Here is an 18,858-nt window from a genome sequence, read left to right as displayed (position 1 = left end):
GTAGGAAACATCCCCTGGAGAAGGAAATGGCAACCCACTCCAGTATTCTTGCTGGGAAATCCCATGGACAGAGGAGCCTGGCGGGCTATAGTCCATGGGGTCAAAAGAGTTGGATACAACTTAACGACTAAACAACAACAACAAATACAGTAAATCAGCCGCATCAGATGTATTAACAATGGTGGGCATTAGGGGAAGGGCAGATAGGAATTCTCTGTAGTGTCTTTGCAACTTTTCTATACATAAAAATTTATTCCAAAAATTTTAAAAAGTTTATTACAAAATTCAGATAGTTTCTCTCCTGGCGTTAGGTTCTTCCCTGGTGTCCCAGTGATTAAGACTTTGCCTTCCAATGTGCAGAGTGCAGATTTGATCCCTGGGTGAGGAAGCTAAGATCCTAATGCCTGGGTGGACAAAAAACCAAAACATAAAACAAAAGTAATATTGTAACAAATTCAATAAAGACTTAAAAAAAAAAGTCCCACATCTATTCACAGGATAGAAAAGGACATATTAGGCTGAAGGTGATTGTCCTCTGATGCTTACCCGCAGGCTCCCCCGTTCTCCAAAGGCCCTTCTCTTGTGTGTCCTTTTGAGGATGTTCCAAGGATGCTGGGCGCCAGTAAGTGTTTGTGGGACTGAAATGAATACATCCACCATCATTAAATTGCTTCTATGATACAAGCTGGGTTAAAATAATGACTCAAAATGGCTGATTCATCTTTGGGCGAAAAAATCTGACACACTTGCCTTCACGCCTCAGTTCTCATTTAATTTCCAATGAGAACTCAAGAGATTGAGCCCCCTGCTGTTTGTTGAGGGACCCTCAGAAGCAAATCGTGTCATGTCCTTCCACATCCTGTCAGACATGGAGATGAGGCTGTCCCCAGGGCCTCTAAGTCCTTTCCAACCAAAGGAACTGGAATTTGATTCTACGGAAGCTTTCCCGGGGGTAGGAAGGGTGACCCTGGCACCCAGAGGCTCTTAGCCTCAAACTGGAATGCTGTGACCCTTGTCCCCCATGTCCTCAGCCTGCCTTTTGTCTGTGGAAAAGCTTTAGTGAAAGAATGAGTTTAATCGGAAAAGTGAGAAAATGCAGAAACGAAGGAAACCAAATAATAATGTAGCCATTAATCACAGTCAGGACCTTGATTTCCTTCTCCTGTGTTGTAGATCATGTTCTAAGCCATATCCTGTGAGCTCTCTTATAGATGCTGAAACCACCACCCAGTGGAAGAAGTTAACTACATGATGACCAGACTCTAGCCATGCCTAAGCTGCCACAATTTTGAGAACTGGCCACAGGGACATGGAAACAAACCAGCCCCGGAACTGAAGGAATTGTACCTAAAAGAATCAAAATGATGCTGGTCAGACCACTGATGACTCATTTCAAGATGACTGTCAGAGCTGACTGTGCTATTTCTGCATGTAGCCCCCTCCCTCTGTCTATAAAAGCTGTTGCCCACTGACTGTTGGGTGAAGGGGGGGTGGAGTCAGCCTTTGGACAGGTGCCTGCCCTCCCCACTAGTTGCCAGCATCCAAAATAAAGCAAACTTGCCTTTCACCAACCTGGCTTCTTTAATGGCTTTTAAGTGGCGAGCAGCTAGATCTGAGTTCGGTGACAAAACCACAATGAATTAGGTTGCACGAAAATTACAGGCATCCTTCAATTTATTGTGCTTCCCAGATATTGTGTGTTTTACAAACTGAAGTTTTATGGCATCTCTGTGTCAAACAAGTCTGTCTTGCCACTTTTCCAATAGCATTTGCTCACTTCGTGTCTCTGTGTCACGTCTTGGTAATTCTCACATTCCAAACCCTCCGCCAGCAGAAAGATTATGACTCACTGAAGGCTCAGATGATGGTTAGCATTTTTTAGCCATCAAGTATTTTTAAATTAAGGTGCATACATTGTTTTCTTTTTTTTAGACAAAATGCTCTTGCACATTTGATTACAGTAAAGTGCAAACGAAATTCTTTTGTGCACTGAGAAACCAAAAACTTTGTGTGATTGCTTTATTGAGATACTTACTTTATTGCAGTGGTCTGGAACTGAGCCCACAATATCTCCTGTACTCTTTTTTTTTTTTTTTCCAATTATCGACCTTTACAATTGTCAAAGAAGCCTCAGTTTGATGGTTTGTCTTTAACACCTCTCCAGTACTTGCCAACTATGTAGTACTTACTCATCTACATGGTTAAGAAAGAAAAGTTAGGCTTTCAATCTGAGCTCTAAGCAGGCTACAGTATTTAGTCAGAATTTGATAAGATCACTTTATTTCCATTGGACTTACTGTTATGATTATTTTCTAACTATACTAAGTGATATTGACAGTATGTATGGATATGATAATGCAATTTCCTTTAAGGAGTTTATATAAGTGAAAAAAGTCAATGTAAAGAATATTGAATACATGCTGGTATAGTTAGTGTCTTAGCTCAGGCTGCTGTAACAAAGTATCATAGACTGAGTGACTTGAACAACAGTTATTTCTCACAGTTCTAAAGGCTGGGAAGTCCAAGATCAAGGCACTGGCAGATCTGGTGTTTGGTAAGGACCCTCTTTCTGGTTTGTAGATGACTATCTTCTTGTGTTCATACATGGTGAACAACAGAGAGACAGGAAGCAAGCTCTGATGCTTCATATAAGGGCACTAATCCATTATGGGGGCCCCACCCTTGTGACCTCCTATAACCCTGATTACCTCTCAAATACTCCACCTCCAAACACCATCACACTAAGGGTTAGGGTGTCAACATAGGACTTTGGCAGGGTGAGGGGAGGACACAAGCATTCAGTCCCCAACATAATGTGTGTGTGTGTGTTCAGTCACTTAGTCATGTCTGACTCTTTGGCCTCATGCACTGTAGCCCGCCAGGCCCCTCTGTCCATGGAATTTTCCAGGCAAGAATACTGTAGTGGGTTCTCATTTCCTCCTCCAGAGTATCTTCCCAACCCAGGGATTGAACCTGAGTCTCCTGCCTTGGCAAGCAGATTCTTTACCATCAGTGCCACCTGGAAAGCCTGACCGATAGTACATGATTGTGGTGAATTCTGCGCAGTGATTGAGGTTTTGGAAATGCTATCCTGTAGCCCTTTGACCTACAGCCTGGGCTTTGGAATCAGACAGTCCTGGGTCTGTGCCATTCACTGGTTGAATGACTTTGGCCAATCACTTATGTTCCTTCTGAGCCTCATCTTATTAACCTATAAAGAGAGGGTGATAATGTGCGTACCTACCTGCCAAGGTATTTAGGAGCAGGATGAGTTAGTGCTGGACTCCTAGTGATGCTTCATATGTGACAGCTCTGGGTACATGAAATGAGGAAGCAGAAACAGAAGTGGGTATTGCCCAGGGGACCCTGGACTTAGATTCATGTTGTGACCCATGGCTGGAGACGACTGACCGGGGAAGATTTCTCTTTTGGTCCCCAGCAGTTTCCCTTCTCTCTAAATTTAAATGATAAATTTCTAGGAGACCGTCAGCCCTCGCTTGCCATGCCCACCATCACCGCCCTGTCCCCAGGTAGCTTCACGTTTTCAAGATAAATGATTAAACCTGCAGGAGCATCCCAGTCATGTCCGGTGCTCAGTGCTCAGCTCTTGCTTGCCAGTGCTGCTGTGCTCATGAGGCGTGAGTCTTCCTGGTGTGGCATTTGGGGATAAAAAAGATGGATTTAGCTGCTTCATCCCCCAGAAGTGACTCAGCTGCTTTAAGCTGAGTGACAGCCATGGCAGTTGGAGCCCTGGGGACTTCTGTGCCTTAGTGCTCTGCTTGTTCTAAACAACCATGCTTTGCTCTCTTAGATCCTTGTAGCAACCATCTTCTCTAGCTGTCCTGAAATGCTTATCCAGCTCCTCCTGGGATTTGTCCTTGTGGACACATCCACTGTTGGTTGCCTTCCTTCTACCTGGAGAATGTTGCCGAGGTTTCCATCATGCTAGTTCTGTCATACAAGGTCAGACTGAAAGAAACCATGCATGATATTCACTTACTGACATCTTGTACCCGCATTTCTCAGGGTCTGGGCTGAAGACCCCCTGCATGAAGGTCCTTGGACCTGACCCCTGCCCCTCAGCCCAGGTGTATCCTAATTCCTGGGGCAGAGCTCCCCAGATAATCACCTGCTAGATCTTTAAAACAGCTCCTCTTTGTTGACATATATACACCACCATGCGTGTAATAGCTAGCTATTGGGAACTTGCTATAAAGCACAGGGAGCTCAGCTCAGTGCTCTTTAATGACCTAGAGGGGTGGGGAGGGGGTAAGGGGTGGGACGGAGGGGATATGTATACCTATAGCTACCTCACTTTGTTGTACACCAGAAGCTAACACAACGCAGTAAAGCAATTATACTCCAATAATTTAAAAAATGAAATTAAAAAATAGCTACTCTCCATATATCTAAGGCAATAAAATAGACTCAGTTTTCTGATTGCTAAGCTGATGATGATACTTCTTAAGTGGGGAGGTAGTTCTTAAGTGAATAGAATTGATGGCAACAAAGACTTTGGAGTAGGACAGGTCTGGTTTTAAATCTTGACCCCACCACTTTCTCCATTTCTTGAGCCTTGACTTGCTCTTCTGTGAAAGGGGGATGAAAACAGTTTTTATCACCCAGGGCTATTTTGGGAGTTAAATAAGGTGATTTGATCCTAGCATGTAATAAGTGCTAAATAAATGTTAGCTATTATTGTTACTGTCTAAATGTGTGGGTTTTTTTAACCTAATTTAAATTAGGGGAATGATAGCATCTACCATCTAGGGCAGGGGTTGGCAAACTTTTTCTACAAATATTTGCAGTTATGTGGGCCATGCAATCTCTGTTACAGCTACTCATCCTATTGGTGTAATGCAGAAACAGCCATAAGCAATACATAGATGAATGAGCATGGCCAGTGTTCCAATAAAACTTTATTTGCAACATCAGGGTGGGGACTGGCTTTGGCCCATGGTCATGGCACCCCACTCCAGTACTCTTGCCTGGAAAATCCATGGACAGAGGAGCCTGGTAGGCTGCAGTCCATGGGGTCGCTAAGAGTCGGACACGACTGAGTGACTTCACTTTCACTTTTCTCTTTCATGCGTTGGAGAAGGAAATGGCAACCCACTCCAGTATTCTTTCTTGGAGAATCCCAGGGACGCCGGAGCCTGGTGGGCTGCCATCTATGGGGTCACACAGAGTCGGACACGACTGAAGTGACTTAGCATTAGCATAGCTGGTTAACCCCTCACCTAAGGTGTTGTGAAGATTAAATGAGATGAGACTTGTAATGAGCCTAGCAAGACTTTGCCAACAAAAGTCTGTATAGTCAGAGCTATGTTTTTTCCAGTAGTCATGTATGGGTGTGAAAGTTGGACCATAAAGAAGGTTGAGTGCCAAAGAATTGATGCCTTCGAATTGTGGTGCTGGAGAAGACTCTTAAGAGTCCCTTGGATAGCAAGGAGATCAAACCAGTCAATCCTAAAGGAAATCAACCCTGAATATTCATTGGAAGGACTGATGCTGAAGCTGAAGCTCCAATCCTTTGGCTTACCTGTGTGAAGAGCTGGCTCATTGGAAAAGAGCCTGGTGCTGGGAAGGATTGAAGGCAGAAGGAGAAGGGGATGACAGAGGATGAGATGGTTGGATGGCATCACCGACTCAATGGACATGAGTTTGAGCAAACTCTGGGAGAGGGTGAAGGAGAGGGATGCCTGATGTGCTGCAGTCCACGGGGTCGCAAAGAGTCGGACACAACTTAACAACTGAACAACAACAGTGCCTGGCACAGAGAAAGGATTCGAACTGTTCCATCCTGATTTGAACTCCAGGCTTTGCTCCTTTCTCCAGGGGAAAGAAAGCATCTATGAGCAGGACTTTTCAACAGAAGGATCAGTGCCATCCTCTGCCCCAAGTCAAAGCTAAATGTTCATCTCAGCACCTGGAGCCTGGCAGTGCCACCACCTCCGTCCTCCCCCGAGGATGGAGGTAAAATGCCAATCCATGGGGTGTGATTAATCTTCTCTGTCCCACGCTTCACCCCAGGGTGTCTTGCCATTTTCAGCGTGTGTCCTGTGGAAATCAGGTTGTCTGTCTGAACCGTGATGGCTGAGAAATAAGGATACTCACGTCTTTGGAATGGTTAACTATGCGCCTTTGCATCCGTAGATTCATTTAGCTCTCACCCGGAGGCTGTATAATGTGGTGAAGGCATGTGGTTAGGGAGAAGAGAGAGAGGCTAGATTTGAATTCTGTCTCTGTAACATTCTGGTTGCGTGATGTTGGCCAAGTCACCTTCCTTCTCTAAGCTTCAGATACATCCTCTATGAAATAGAGATTAAATGAGATTGTACATATAAAGCCTCCAGCACAGCTTAGCATATGATAGCTATTAAATCCCATTTTGTAAAGGAAGAACATGATACTAAGACATAAAAAGGCTCACCAACAATCATGAACTGGTGATTGGCCTCAGTTCAAAGATCTTTAACTCTGGCCCCTGGTGGTCCAGTGGCTAAGACTCTGTGTTCCCAATGCAAGGGGTCCAGGTTCAATCCCTGGTCAGGGAACTGGATCCCACATGCCGCAACCAAGAGTTCGAATGCCGCAAGTAAAGATTCACATCCTGCAACTAAAAAAAAGAGAGAGAGAGATGGTGTGGCAGAGCATGGGGATAACAAAGGTAATTGTAACTGTGCATCAAGCATAGCGTGTCTCTGTTAATTCAGTTCTCACAACAGCCAGGTTGGAAGGAGTTAGCAGATGCAGAGAATGTGATGTTGGCCTCAGAGTAAAGCAAGAACATTCCCTCCTCTGTGTCTCCTCTGCCGATGAAGGGTCGTCAGACTACGGCATCCTTTAAAACCCAGCCATTCGCTCTGGAAATGCGGCCTAAAGGCACCTCTTAGATGCACACAGAGATTTATCTCTGAGAATGCTCATCCCAGCGCTGCTTCTAGTGGGGGAAATGGCAAACAACCTAAGTGTCTGGGGGTTGGTGAAGTGATTCATGACACAGCCACAAATAGCAAACCACACAGCCTTTCACACTGCTGCTGGGGAAGAGCATCCAAGGACGTGTGGAAACACTCACGGAATGTTCAGTGAAATGAGCAGGTAATAAAATGGTGAGACCCTAACTTTATATTACAAAAACCAGACCTCCATGATGGTGTGTGTGTGTGTATACATATATAAATATAGGGCCTCCCAGGTGATTCTAGTGGTAAAGAACCCACCTGCCAATGCAGGAGACATAAAATGAGATGCGGGTTCAATCCCTGGGTCGGAAAGATCCCCGGAGGAGAGCATGGCAACCCACTCCAGTATTCTTGCCTGGAGAATCCCGTGGACAGAGGAACCTGGAGGGAGACAGTCCATAGGGTCGCAAAGAGTCGGACACAACTGAATGACTTAGTGTGTGCATGTGTGTGTATGTATATATGCACATAACATCTTGAACTACTCACATCTTGATATGTGTTTTTGCACTCCTAAAAAAAAATGCATGTGTTTATATATAACATTATACATATAAAACACACACACATATATAAAACCATATGTGTCACCCTATATATGCATGCTATAGGGTGCATGCATAATATAATATATATATATAATATATATATTATATATATATATATAATATATATACTGACATAAATTACCACATGTATGCATTGGAAGAATGAACATAAAAAAGTTAATGTCAGTATATGAAGAGAGATGTATATACATAGATCCACATACATGCATAGTGTTATGGATTCAATGTTTATATCCCCCACAAATTCATATGTTGGAGCCCTAATCCCCAGTGAGGCTGATTTGGAAATGAGAAAGCTGTTGTTGTTCAATCACTAAGTCCTGTTCAACTCTTTACAACCCCATGGACATCAGACTTACCTGTACTTCACCGTCTCCCGGAGCTTGCTCAAACTCATGTCTGTTGAGTCAGTGATGCCATCCAACCATCTCGTCCTCTGTCACCCGCTTCTTCTTCTACCTTCAATCTTTCCCAGCATCAGGGTCTTTTCCAATGAGTCGGCTCTCTGCATCAGGTGGCCAAAGGATTGAAGCTTCTGCTTCAGCATCAGTCCTTCCAATGAATGTTCAAGGTTGATTTCCTTTAGGATTGACTGGTTTGATCGCCTTGCTGTCCAAGGGACCCTCAAGAGTCTTCTCCAGCACCACAGTCGAAAAGCATCAATTCTTCGGTGCTCAGAACTGAGATTAAATGAGGTCATTAAAAGTGGCGCCCTGATCTCATAGAGTTAGTGTCTTTCTAAGAAGAGACACCGGAGAGTTCTCTCTGCATGCACATGAGGGGGCCATGTGAGTACAGTGAGAAGGTGGGCATCTGCAAGCCAGGAAGAGAGTTTTCACCAGAACCTCACCTTGCCAGACCTTGATCTGGAACTTCTAGCCTCCAAAACCAGGAGAAAATAAATGTCTATAGTTTAAGCTCTGCAGCTTCTGTTGTTTTGTTATGGTAGCCCTAGTGAACCAGTATATGTGCATATATACATTGTTGTTCAGTCGCTAAGTTATGTCTGACTCATTGCAACCCCAGGGATTGTAGTACGTACGCTCCTGTAGCAGGCTCCTCTGTCCTCCACTATCTCCCAGAATTTTGCTCAAATTCATGTAATAATTGCCTCCCGCTCTTCCCCAGGAGCATTTTGGATACCTTCTTGACCTGGGGGTGCTCATCTTCCACCATCGTATCATTTTGCCTTTTCATACTTTTCATACCCCATGTCCATGGGATTCTCCAGGCAAGAATACCACGTGCTCCAGTGGACCACATTTGGTCAGAACTCCTCACTATGACCCATCCACTTTGGGTGGCTCTGCACAGCATGGCTCGTAGCTTCATTGAGTTACACAAGCCCCTTTGCCACAACAAGGCTGTGATCCATGAAGCGGGTGTATATACATATATACATGCAGATATATTTATATACAGTCATATATATGTAAGGGCTTCCCATGCAATGCAGTTGGTAAAGAATCTGCCTGCCAATATAGGAGACATGGGTTTGATACCTGAGTTGGGAAAATCCCCTGGAGGAGGAAATGGCAACCCACTCCAGTAATCTTGCTTGAAAAATCCCGTGAACAGAGGAGTCTGGCAAGTTACAGTCCATGGGGTCACAAAGAGTTGGACACAACTGAGTGCACACACACATACACACACACGTATATAGTGTCTTTCTATATATTTGATAATTATATGGTTCTGTGTGTGTGGCATACATATGGTCTTATATTTTTTTGACATATGGCTTTACTTATATGACAATATATATATATATATACATATAACTATCAATATAAAGTCAGAAGAATGTCCATCAAAATGTTCCCTCTGGGCAGAGAGGTTGTAGATGACTTTTTACCTCGTTCTTCTTTGCTTATCTCTGTTATCTGAATTTTCTACAACAAACTTGTATCATTTCACGTTACTATTGCTTACATTACTTAGTATTCCTATAAGATAATTATTAATGGTATAGCTAAAAGTAATTATCACACCCATTTTTCTGCCTAAAAATGCTGGTCTTGGAGACTGGGACAGGATGAATGGCCATGGTCAAAAGGACCGAGACTCAGAAGCTGGGACCAGGCAGGGACTGCCAAGGGCACGTTATAACCTTGAACAGGTTTGGGTGACCCCTGCCTGAGCCTCCTTCTGCCTTGTAACAGGGTTCCCATGGAAACGTGCTTTCTAGTTTCTAAAGGGCCCGCTCACAAATACAGACTTGCAACACTGGCAAAGATCCGTGTGCCTTCTTGGGGTGTGAAGGTCGCTGGAGCAAGGCGGGGACTGTCCCAAAGGGAATTCTTGAAAACCCTTACAGCCCTCGGGGTCTTGACGCCTGCATTTTATATCTCCTGCACAGATCAGCTGGACATCATCTCCATGGCAGAGACAACCATGAGGCCGGAGGAGATCGAGCTGGAGATGGCGAAAATCCAGCGTCTCCGGGAAGTCTTGGTCCGACGGGAATCTGAGCTCAGGTTTATGTAAGTGCTTGGGGGAAGTGGCCAAGAAAAGGAAGGAGTGAGGAGGGGGAGGATGCCCGGGAACCTGACATTTACTGTTGATAACTGTGTGCCAGCCTCATTCTCACTACTGCCTCGAGAAGTGGCTATCTGTTCCTCTATTTCTTATTCCTGTGTGCTCAGTCGCTCAGTCGTGTCCGACTCTTTGCAACCCCATGGACTGCAACCTGCTAGGCTCCTCTGTCCATGGAATTTTACAGGCAAGAAATACTGGAGTGGCATTTCTTCCTCCAGAGGATCTTCCTAACCCAGGGGTTGAACCTGCATCCCTTGCATCTCCTGCATTGGCAGGCGGATTCTTTACCTCTCGTGCCTCCTGGGATGCCCTATTTCTTAGTATATAACTGTTAGTCAATATAAAACCCTATAAAAGATGATTAAATTACTATCTGGGTCTTGCTTTTTTTTTTTTTTTTCTATTTTTATTGTTTACATTCTCAAAGAGCATAAAACTTATATTTGGTTCTAAAATTATAGTTAAGCTTCTGTTCTTATCTACAGATTTTTTTCTAACATTAAAAACATATCACAAAGGGTGGGATGAATCGAGAGATTAGAATGGCATACATATACTGCCATGTGTAAAATAGATAGCTAGTGGGAACCTGCAGCATAGCACAGGGGGCTCAGCTCGGTGCTCTGTGGTGACCTAGTGGAGTGAGATCAGGGGGAGGAAGGTCCACAAGGGAGCGGATATATGTATACATATAACTGATCCATGCTGTTGCACAGCAGAAACTAACACAACATTGTAAAGCAACTGTACCCCAATTTAAAAAAAATTACTAGCGTTGACAATATACTCCCCATGTTTTAAACGGAAAGGCAACAGAGAACGTGAGCTCAGCTTTAAAGTACTGAAGGGCTGTCTTCAGCCTGCAGGTGCTCAGAGGGGCCAAGGCTGCTTTTGCAACAATGGCTCTCACTGAGCATTTCCTGATCTTTGCATTGTGTGTGTGTGTGTGTGTGTGTGTGTGCATGTTATCCCCACATCTGGCACACACACGTCAAGTGCTCAGAGACATTAGGCCAACATGTAAGCTACAGCCCTGGGCCAGGCCAGCATAAGCTCTTGACTTGTGACCTCACTAAATTTCCCCATCGTCCTCATGAGTCTGATCGCTTAGAGACAAATGTCAACAGTAGACACTTGGATAAATCAAATTAACCAAATGATACAGAAGGATGTCAATGCTGTCAGGACATTTCGGAGGCTCAGTGACATACTCCCAGGGAGGGGCTGGCTTCTTGGCGCCCAGAAGTCTTGCTAGCAGCCTGCAGACAGCGGTGGATAACAATGAGGGTTCCCCCCACCAAGCCCCGCCTTTAGAGTATGTAGCCTTGTCTGGAGGCACAGAATTTTATCGATCTCAGAGATGCACAGCAGACTCCAAGATGGCCGGGTAGAGATCATGGCCCACTCAGACCTGGACAAACACCTCATCCATCATCTGTGGCCTTCTGGGCTAAGGGGCTGGGTGTGGACCCTTCTGGAATTTGGTTTCCCGGTTCTTTCTCAAAGCCAGGCCTTCACACTGCTATAGGGTTTAAGGTGCAGGTAGGTCCTAGTCTTGTCTCCATTTTAGAGAAGGAATATGCAGGTCAGGAAGCAACAGTTAGAACTGGACATGGAACAACAGACTGGTTCCAAATAGGAAAAGGAGTCCGTCAAGGCTGTATGTTGTCACCCTGTTTATTTAACTTCTATGCAGAGTACATCATGAGAAACGCTGGGCTAGAGGAAGCACAAGCTGGAATCAAAATTGCCAGGAGAAATATCAATAACCTCAGATATGCAGATGATACCACCGTTATGGCAGAAAGTAAAGAACTAAAGAGCCTCTTGATGAAAGTGAAAGAGGAGAGTGAAAAAGTTGGCTTAAAGCTCAACATTCAGAAAACTAAGATCATGGCATCCAGTCCCATCACTTCATGGAAAATAGATGGGGAAACAGTGTCAGACTTTATTTTTGGGGGCTCCAAAATCACTACAGATGGTGATTGCAGCCATGAAATTAAAAGACGCTTCCTCCTTGGAAGGAAAGTTATGACCAACCTAGACAGCATATTCAAAAGCAGAGACATTACTTTGCCAACAAAGGTCCATCTAGTCAAGGCTATGGTTTTTCCAGTAGTCATGTATGGATGTGAGAGTTGGACTATAAAGAAACCTGAGTGCTGAAGAATTGATGCTTTTGAACTGTGGTGTTGGAGAAGACTCTTGAGAGTCCCTTGGCCTGCAAGGAGATCCAACTAGTCCATCCTAAAGGAGATCAGTCCTGGGTGTTCATTGGAAGGACTGATGCTGAAGCTGAAACTCCAATCCTTTGGCCACCTGATGTGAAGAGCTGACTCATTTGAAAAGACCCTGATGCTAGAAGGAATTGGGGGCAGGAGGAGAAGGGGATGACAGAGGATGAGATGGTTGGATGGCATCACCGACTCGATGGACATAGGTTTGGGTGGACTCTGGGAGTTGGTGATGGACAGGGAGGCCTGGCGTGCTGCAGTTCATGGGGTCGCAAAGAGTTGGACCTGACTGAGTGACTGAACTGAACTGAGCTGGAGGTTAAGAAACTGACCCAAGGTTTCTTTAGCTAATAAGTAGCTAAGGTAGGATGCAGTCTGAGTCCAGAGTTTTTATTAAGTGAGTGAATGAGTGAAGGAAGGAGGGAAAGAAGGAGGGAAGGAAAGAATGAAGGAAGAAAGGAAGCTCTCAATGTATTTCCCGAGATGATGTCTTGAAGAGTGTAAGCTCTTGAGGGCAGAGATCTGATCCATCGCCTCCTCTATTGAATTCTCCCAGAATCTTGAACAATGCCCAGCACTTATTAGGCCAATTAGTATTTGATGAATGTGCAAAAATTGTTCTTTCACATTCCATCCTTACCCCAATAGCTTCCCTTCACACACACACACACAGACGCACATACACACAACACCCCTTTGCATAGGATATGGGAGAAATAAAATTTTAGACTGTACTAAGCATTTACAGGCTCAGGTGGGAAGCTCTGAGTGAGAGGAATGTGATAGCCTTTGACTGAAACAGCCCCAATAACTGTAGCTGTAATAACCAGGACAAGATTGGTTTTGTCACACCTGCTCGGAAGTAATCAAGTTACCCCTCGGCTCCCCTGGAGTCTGTATGAGTCAGATCCTATTTCATGGCAGAGGGTGTCTTCTCACTTGACTGTCTCCCACTGTGCTGACTCTTTCTGGATCTAAAGGCTGCTGTCCCAACACCCCTGAAGATGAGCATTGTCCCTTTGTGGGTTTCCATTTTCTCTCCGCGTCCTGCCCTCTCCTCTGGGGCTCACGGCTTCTGCTAGTTCTGCCTCCCCGGGAGCTAGCATGAATTCACAGGAAGTGGGCTCAGGATCATACTGGCTCTCTCCTGTCCTTGTCTGTGTCCTCAGGCACACGACAGTTTTCAAAAGGACTGCTGTTTACCTCGGGTACTGATATACTGCACACACGCTATGCATGTTGCATACATTTGCTCACTTATTTCAACTTTTTGAATCATAAACCCATTCTGAGGGAGTGGATTCTATTCCTTCTACTTTACTGATGAGAAAACGGCAATTACAGAGGTGAGATAACTTTTTCAAGGTCACGAGCTTGTAGAGGTGGACCTGGGATTTGAACTCAAGGTGTGTTTCTGAGGGGCAGAGCCCTGAACCTTAAGTTGGCCCCTTACTTATTCCCAGCAGAAGGACGCCTTTTCTCTTCGCCTCACTCTTCTAGAATGCAAAGACAGACTCCTGCTGGGAGGTCCCCAATCCCACAGTCCCACACTGGGTACCATCTTGTTCCGCCATCTCGAATGCAATTGGGCGGAAACGGAGATGGTTCTGATGCATCAGGCTTTGGACTTTTTCATAGCCTTTCTCTGGAGAGAAGTGATTTATTTGAAGCCTAACATGAGCTCCAACTTAGTCAAGGTTTTCAAGTCAACCTGCTGGGAATTTGCAGTAGTACCCTGTTCCTCTAAGGGTCCTCGGGGACGACAAGAGTCAACATTTATAGAACCCTCACTGAGGGTAAGGCCTTTGTGGAGCCCTATGCATACATTGTAATATAACCTATAAAAAGCGCTTGCTAATGGAATGACCAGTCAGGTGCACCCGCAGCATAACTGCTTACCCTAAATAAGGCTCATGAGGTCAGGTTCAGAGAAGGGCTTTGAGTGACCCCAGCGGGCACGTGTCTCCACCACACACCAGGGGCATCTGCTTTGGATGTTTTCCCTTCACTGGTCTCCTGCTTTCCAAGTTCTTAACTGGCACTTAGAGATCTCCCTCTTGAAATCTGGCAATTTTATGAGCTTCATTTGAAAGAGGGAATAAATGCCTCAGTATCACAAAAACGCCTCTTTAATTGGTGGCAAATGTCCAGGAGGTGAAACTTGAAACCTCCTTTGTTCCACCTTTGACCCCTGATGCCACCCACCTGCCATTCCCTCCCGCTGCAGCCCCATCCCATGCCTCTCGCCATCCTGGCCTGCGGAGGCTGTCAATAACCCCAGATTCATTTTCTCACCCTTGATTCCAGCATTGACTCACACCGTTAGCTTTGCATAACTCCTCCTGCAGCCCCTGCCAGCCCACCTCAGCCCTTCTGCATCACCTCTGCAAGCCTGGTCCTGCTGTTTATCTGGGTTTCTAAGTATCTTCAGAGGTGAGGGAGGGGGCCGTTATCTTCATTTTACACTGTGCTCTGGGCAGCGGTATCTTCTACTTAATGAGTCAGAGCTGCAGCGGGCAGCAGAGATGGGTGTGTGAAGGATAGATTTCAGGAGCACAGTCCTTGAGTTCCAGTATCTCCAGACTCTGGGCTTGGACCCCAGTAACTTCATTTTATTACGAAGGACTGAGCAGAAATAGAGACACAGATGTAGAGAACAAACATGTGGATACCAGGGGGAAAAAGAGAGGGCGGGATGAATTGGGAGATTGAGATTGACACATATACGTATATGTATAAAATAGACAATGAGAACCTATTTATAGCACAGGGAATTCTACTCAGTGCTCTATGGTGACCTAAATGGGAAGAAAGTCCAAAAAAGAGGGGACATATAGCTGATGTAGGTGTAGCTGATTCACTTTGCTGTATGGTAGAAATTAACACAACATTGTAAAGCAACTGTTGCTGTTGTTCAGTCATTCACTTGTGTCCGACTCTTTGCAACCCCATGGACTACAGCATGCCAGGCTTCCCTGTCCTTCACTATCTCCTGGGATTTGCTTAAACTCATGTCCATTAAGTTAGTGATGCCATCTAACCATCTCATCCTCTGCCACCCTCTTCTCCTTTTGCCCTCAATCTTTCCCAGCATCAGGGTCTTTTCCAGTGAGCTGGCTCTTCACATCAGGTGGCCAAAGGACTGTAGCTTCAACGTCAGCAACAGTCCTTCCAGTGAATATTCAGGGTCCACTTCCTGTAAAGCAACTATACTCCAATAAAAGTTAAAAAAAAATAATAGAAGAACCAAGTGTGGTTAAGCACTCGGGCCCTAGAACCTGGAAGAGATTCAGGGTATGGTGGTAGAGGGTTCATGAGTTGTAAACAGCAACTTTTCAAATACTTGCTGTGTTGGGCAGTGTTCTAAGTGCTTTCCTCACTACAACTTAATCGACATACAGCATCCTCCCTGCCCTTTTTATAGATGAGGAAACTAATGCACAGAGAGGTCAAGTAACTTGCCCAGGCTTGTTCAGTGTCCATGAAACAGCAGACAGTGATATAACCCAGCACTCTTGAATCCAGAGTCCATGATTTCAACCATCAAGCTATAGGGGCTCTCAGATGGTTTTGAACCCCAGTTCTATTTCTTATTGACTCTGGGGACTGGAGCAAATCTTGCCCTATTCCAGCCTCAGTTTTCCCCTCTGGTCAATGGGGTGTTGATGCATCCCTGACAGCGTTGTCACCAGGGATGGAGAGAGGACACGTGAAAGTAGGTGACTCTTCCAAGGTTACAAGCAAACCAAAATTCCCTTCCCTCCTCTGTTAATACCATGCCTTGAGGGAAGAGGATCAGGGCTGCTGAGTTATCTCCAGAGAAGACCCAGAAAACCACCTCTCTCCCCTAAGATCTGGGAGTGGCTCTTACCCATCAAGTCCATCTCTGCTCTGGGGACTTGACTTTATTATTGTTGTCATTTTTAAAAAGTTTGATACACCTGCCTCCTCTTTACCTTTAATGAGCTGATGATAATCCTGAAGCCTGTTAGGAAAAGCTTCAAGCCAAAGGCAAAGTGAAGCATGTGCATTTATGTAACTTGACACTTCTCAGCCACGTTTGGCAGTTCTGCGTCACGCTGGTTGCACCCTGGGTTTTAAATAGCATCTCCTAAGAACGGGTCACCGTTGCCGGAGTCACTGTACATATCAGGTGGTGGGAAGAGATGCCTTTAATTGCAGAAGATCTAAAACGCAGTTTGTCTTGGACAAAGTATACCAGAATGTGAGGAGCTGGGGAAGGAGAAAGGAAGGAAGCCTTAAGGGAAGATGAAAAAAGATGAGGAAAGAGGATGGAGGGAGAGTGTTCCAGGTGAGACCTCTGAACAGAAGGACCCTCCTGAATTCCTAATTGTATGGGGAGGTAGGGATGAGGGTGGGGACCTGGCGGATCAAATAGAGAAAAAATATCCCCCACTGGACAGGCGTCTGCTGCTCCATGTTGCCTTTCAAAGTCAGAACAAGCTTTGGGAAAGGAAGATCTTCTCTCTGGGTGCTTTGACTGTCTTACCATAAAGGGTTTCATGCCCTTGGCCCCGCGGATCTCCCCTGGGCTCTGCTGAGCTGGGGAGGGGAACCCTGTATTAGGTTCTTATGATGGTTACTTTTATGTGTCAACTTGACTGGGCTCTGGGGCACCCAAATACTTGTTTAGACATAATTTTGGGTGTACCTGTGAGGATATTTCTGGATGAAATTAACATTTGAACCCACAGACTTGGCTCATTAGAAAATACCCTGATGCTGGGAAAGGCAGGAGGAGAAGGGGATGACAGAGGAAGAGATGGGTGGATGGCATCACCAACTCGATGGACATGAGTTTGAACAAACTCTGGGAGTTGGTGATGGACAGGGAAGCCTGGTGTGCTGCAGTCCATGGGGTCACAAAGAGTCAGATATGACTGAGTGACTGAACAACAACCACAGACTTAAGTAAAGCAGATTAGTTCAGTTCAGTTGCTCAGTCGTGTCCGACTCTTTGCCACCCCATGAACCGCAGCACGCCAGGCCTCCCTGTCCATCACCAATTCCCGGAGTCCACCCAAACCCATGTCCATCGAGTCCGTGATTGCCATCCAACCATCTCATCCTCTGTCGTCCCCTTCTCCTCCTGCCCTCAATCTTTCCCAGCATCAGGGTCTTTTCAAATGAGTCAGCTCTTCGCATCAGGTGGCCAAAGTATTGGACTTTCAGCTTCAGCATCAGTCCTTCCAATGAACACCCAGGACTGATCTCCTTTAGGATGAACTGGTTGGATCTCTTTGCAGTCCAAGGGACTCTCAAGAGTCTTCTCCAACACCACAGTTCAAAAGCATCAATTCTTCAGCACTCAGGTTTCTTTATAGTCCAACTCTCACATCCATATTGCACCTCCCCAATGTGGGTTGGCCTCACCCAATCCATTGAAGACCTGAGAAGCGCAGGAAGCAAGAAGGAACTTTGCCTTCCTGACTGCATGAGCTGGGGTGTCAATCTTTCCTCTCCTACCTTTGGACTTGAACTGAAAAATCAACTCTTTGTGGGTGTGGAGCTTGCCAGCTTTGGACTGGGACTTAAACCTTTGGTTCTCCTGGGTCTCCAGGTTGGTGACATACAGATCTTGGGACTTAGCCTCTGTAATCCTGTAAATCCTTATAAGGTTATATCTATCTATTTGTCTATCTATCTATCGATATCTCTATCCAGCCTAGAGCTGTTGTGTATAATTGGGTATGCACGAGCCCCATGTGACTTCTGCTCCTGCTACTGCCAAGTCACTTCAGTTGTATCCAACTCTGTGCGACCCCATAGACGGCAGCCCACCAGGCTCCCCCGTCCCTGGGGTTTTCCAGGCAAGAACACTGGAGTGGGTTGCCATTTCCTTCTTCAATTCATGAAAGTAAAAAGTGAAAGTGAAGTCGCTCAGTTGTGTCCGACTCTTTGTGACCCCATGGACTACAGCCTACAAGGCTTCTCCGATCATGGAATTTTCCAGGCAAGAGTACTAGAGTGGGGTGCCATTGCCTTCTCTGCCCATGTGACTATTTCAACTTAAATTACTGTGTGCTGTGCTGTGCTTAGTCGTGTCTGACATTTTGCGACCTACGGACTATAGCCCACCAGACTCCTCTGCCCATGGGATTCTCCAGGCGAGAATACTGGAGTGGGTTGCCATGCCCTCCTCCAGGGGATCTTCCCAACCCAGGAATTGAACCCAGGTATCCTGCATTGTAGGGGAATTCTTTACCAACTGAGCCACCAGGGAAGCCCCAACTAAATTAGTTACAATTAAATAAAACTCAAAACGCAGTCCTTCAGTAGTCTTAGCCACATTTCAAACGCTCCTTAGTCAATTCTGACTAATGGCTATCCTAGTAGAAAGCTGTTGTTCTTTGTAGAGCATCACCCTCATCATGGAAGAAACTCACACATAAGCATCAGGGAGCATATTCCAGAATGTTCCCATCAGTCTGTTCCCACCCGGTCTCCCACCTTCTCATCTTCATCAGTTCTCCCCCTGTGGCCCCCACCTCTGTTCTCCATGGACCTCCTTTCAGTCCCTCCTCTTCC

The 18,858-nt window shown here is 45.5% G+C and overlaps 1 protein-coding gene across 1 annotated transcript in view; it reads left to right on the top strand.

The window, feature by feature from the left end:
- The window catches only part of BMERB1 (bMERB domain containing 1), a 145,191-nt gene that overhangs the window by 77,225 nt on the left and 49,108 nt on the right, over window positions 1-18,858 (top strand). Inside the window, exon 2 of the mRNA XM_086375650.1 lies at window positions 9,897-10,020. Coding sequence (XP_086231776.1) covers window positions 9,897-10,020 — 124 coding nt within the window. The remainder of the gene's footprint in view (window positions 1-9,896; window positions 10,021-18,858) is intronic.

Source organism: Bos grunniens, chromosome 25, assembly GCF_055505025.1.
Source record: "Bos grunniens cultivar Pamir isolate PY7600 chromosome 25, Bosgru_T2T1.0, whole genome shotgun sequence".
In the NCBI taxonomy this organism is placed as follows: Eukaryota; Metazoa; Chordata; class Mammalia; order Artiodactyla; family Bovidae; genus Bos; species Bos grunniens.
This window is presented reverse-complemented; position numbering and strand designations above follow the sequence as displayed.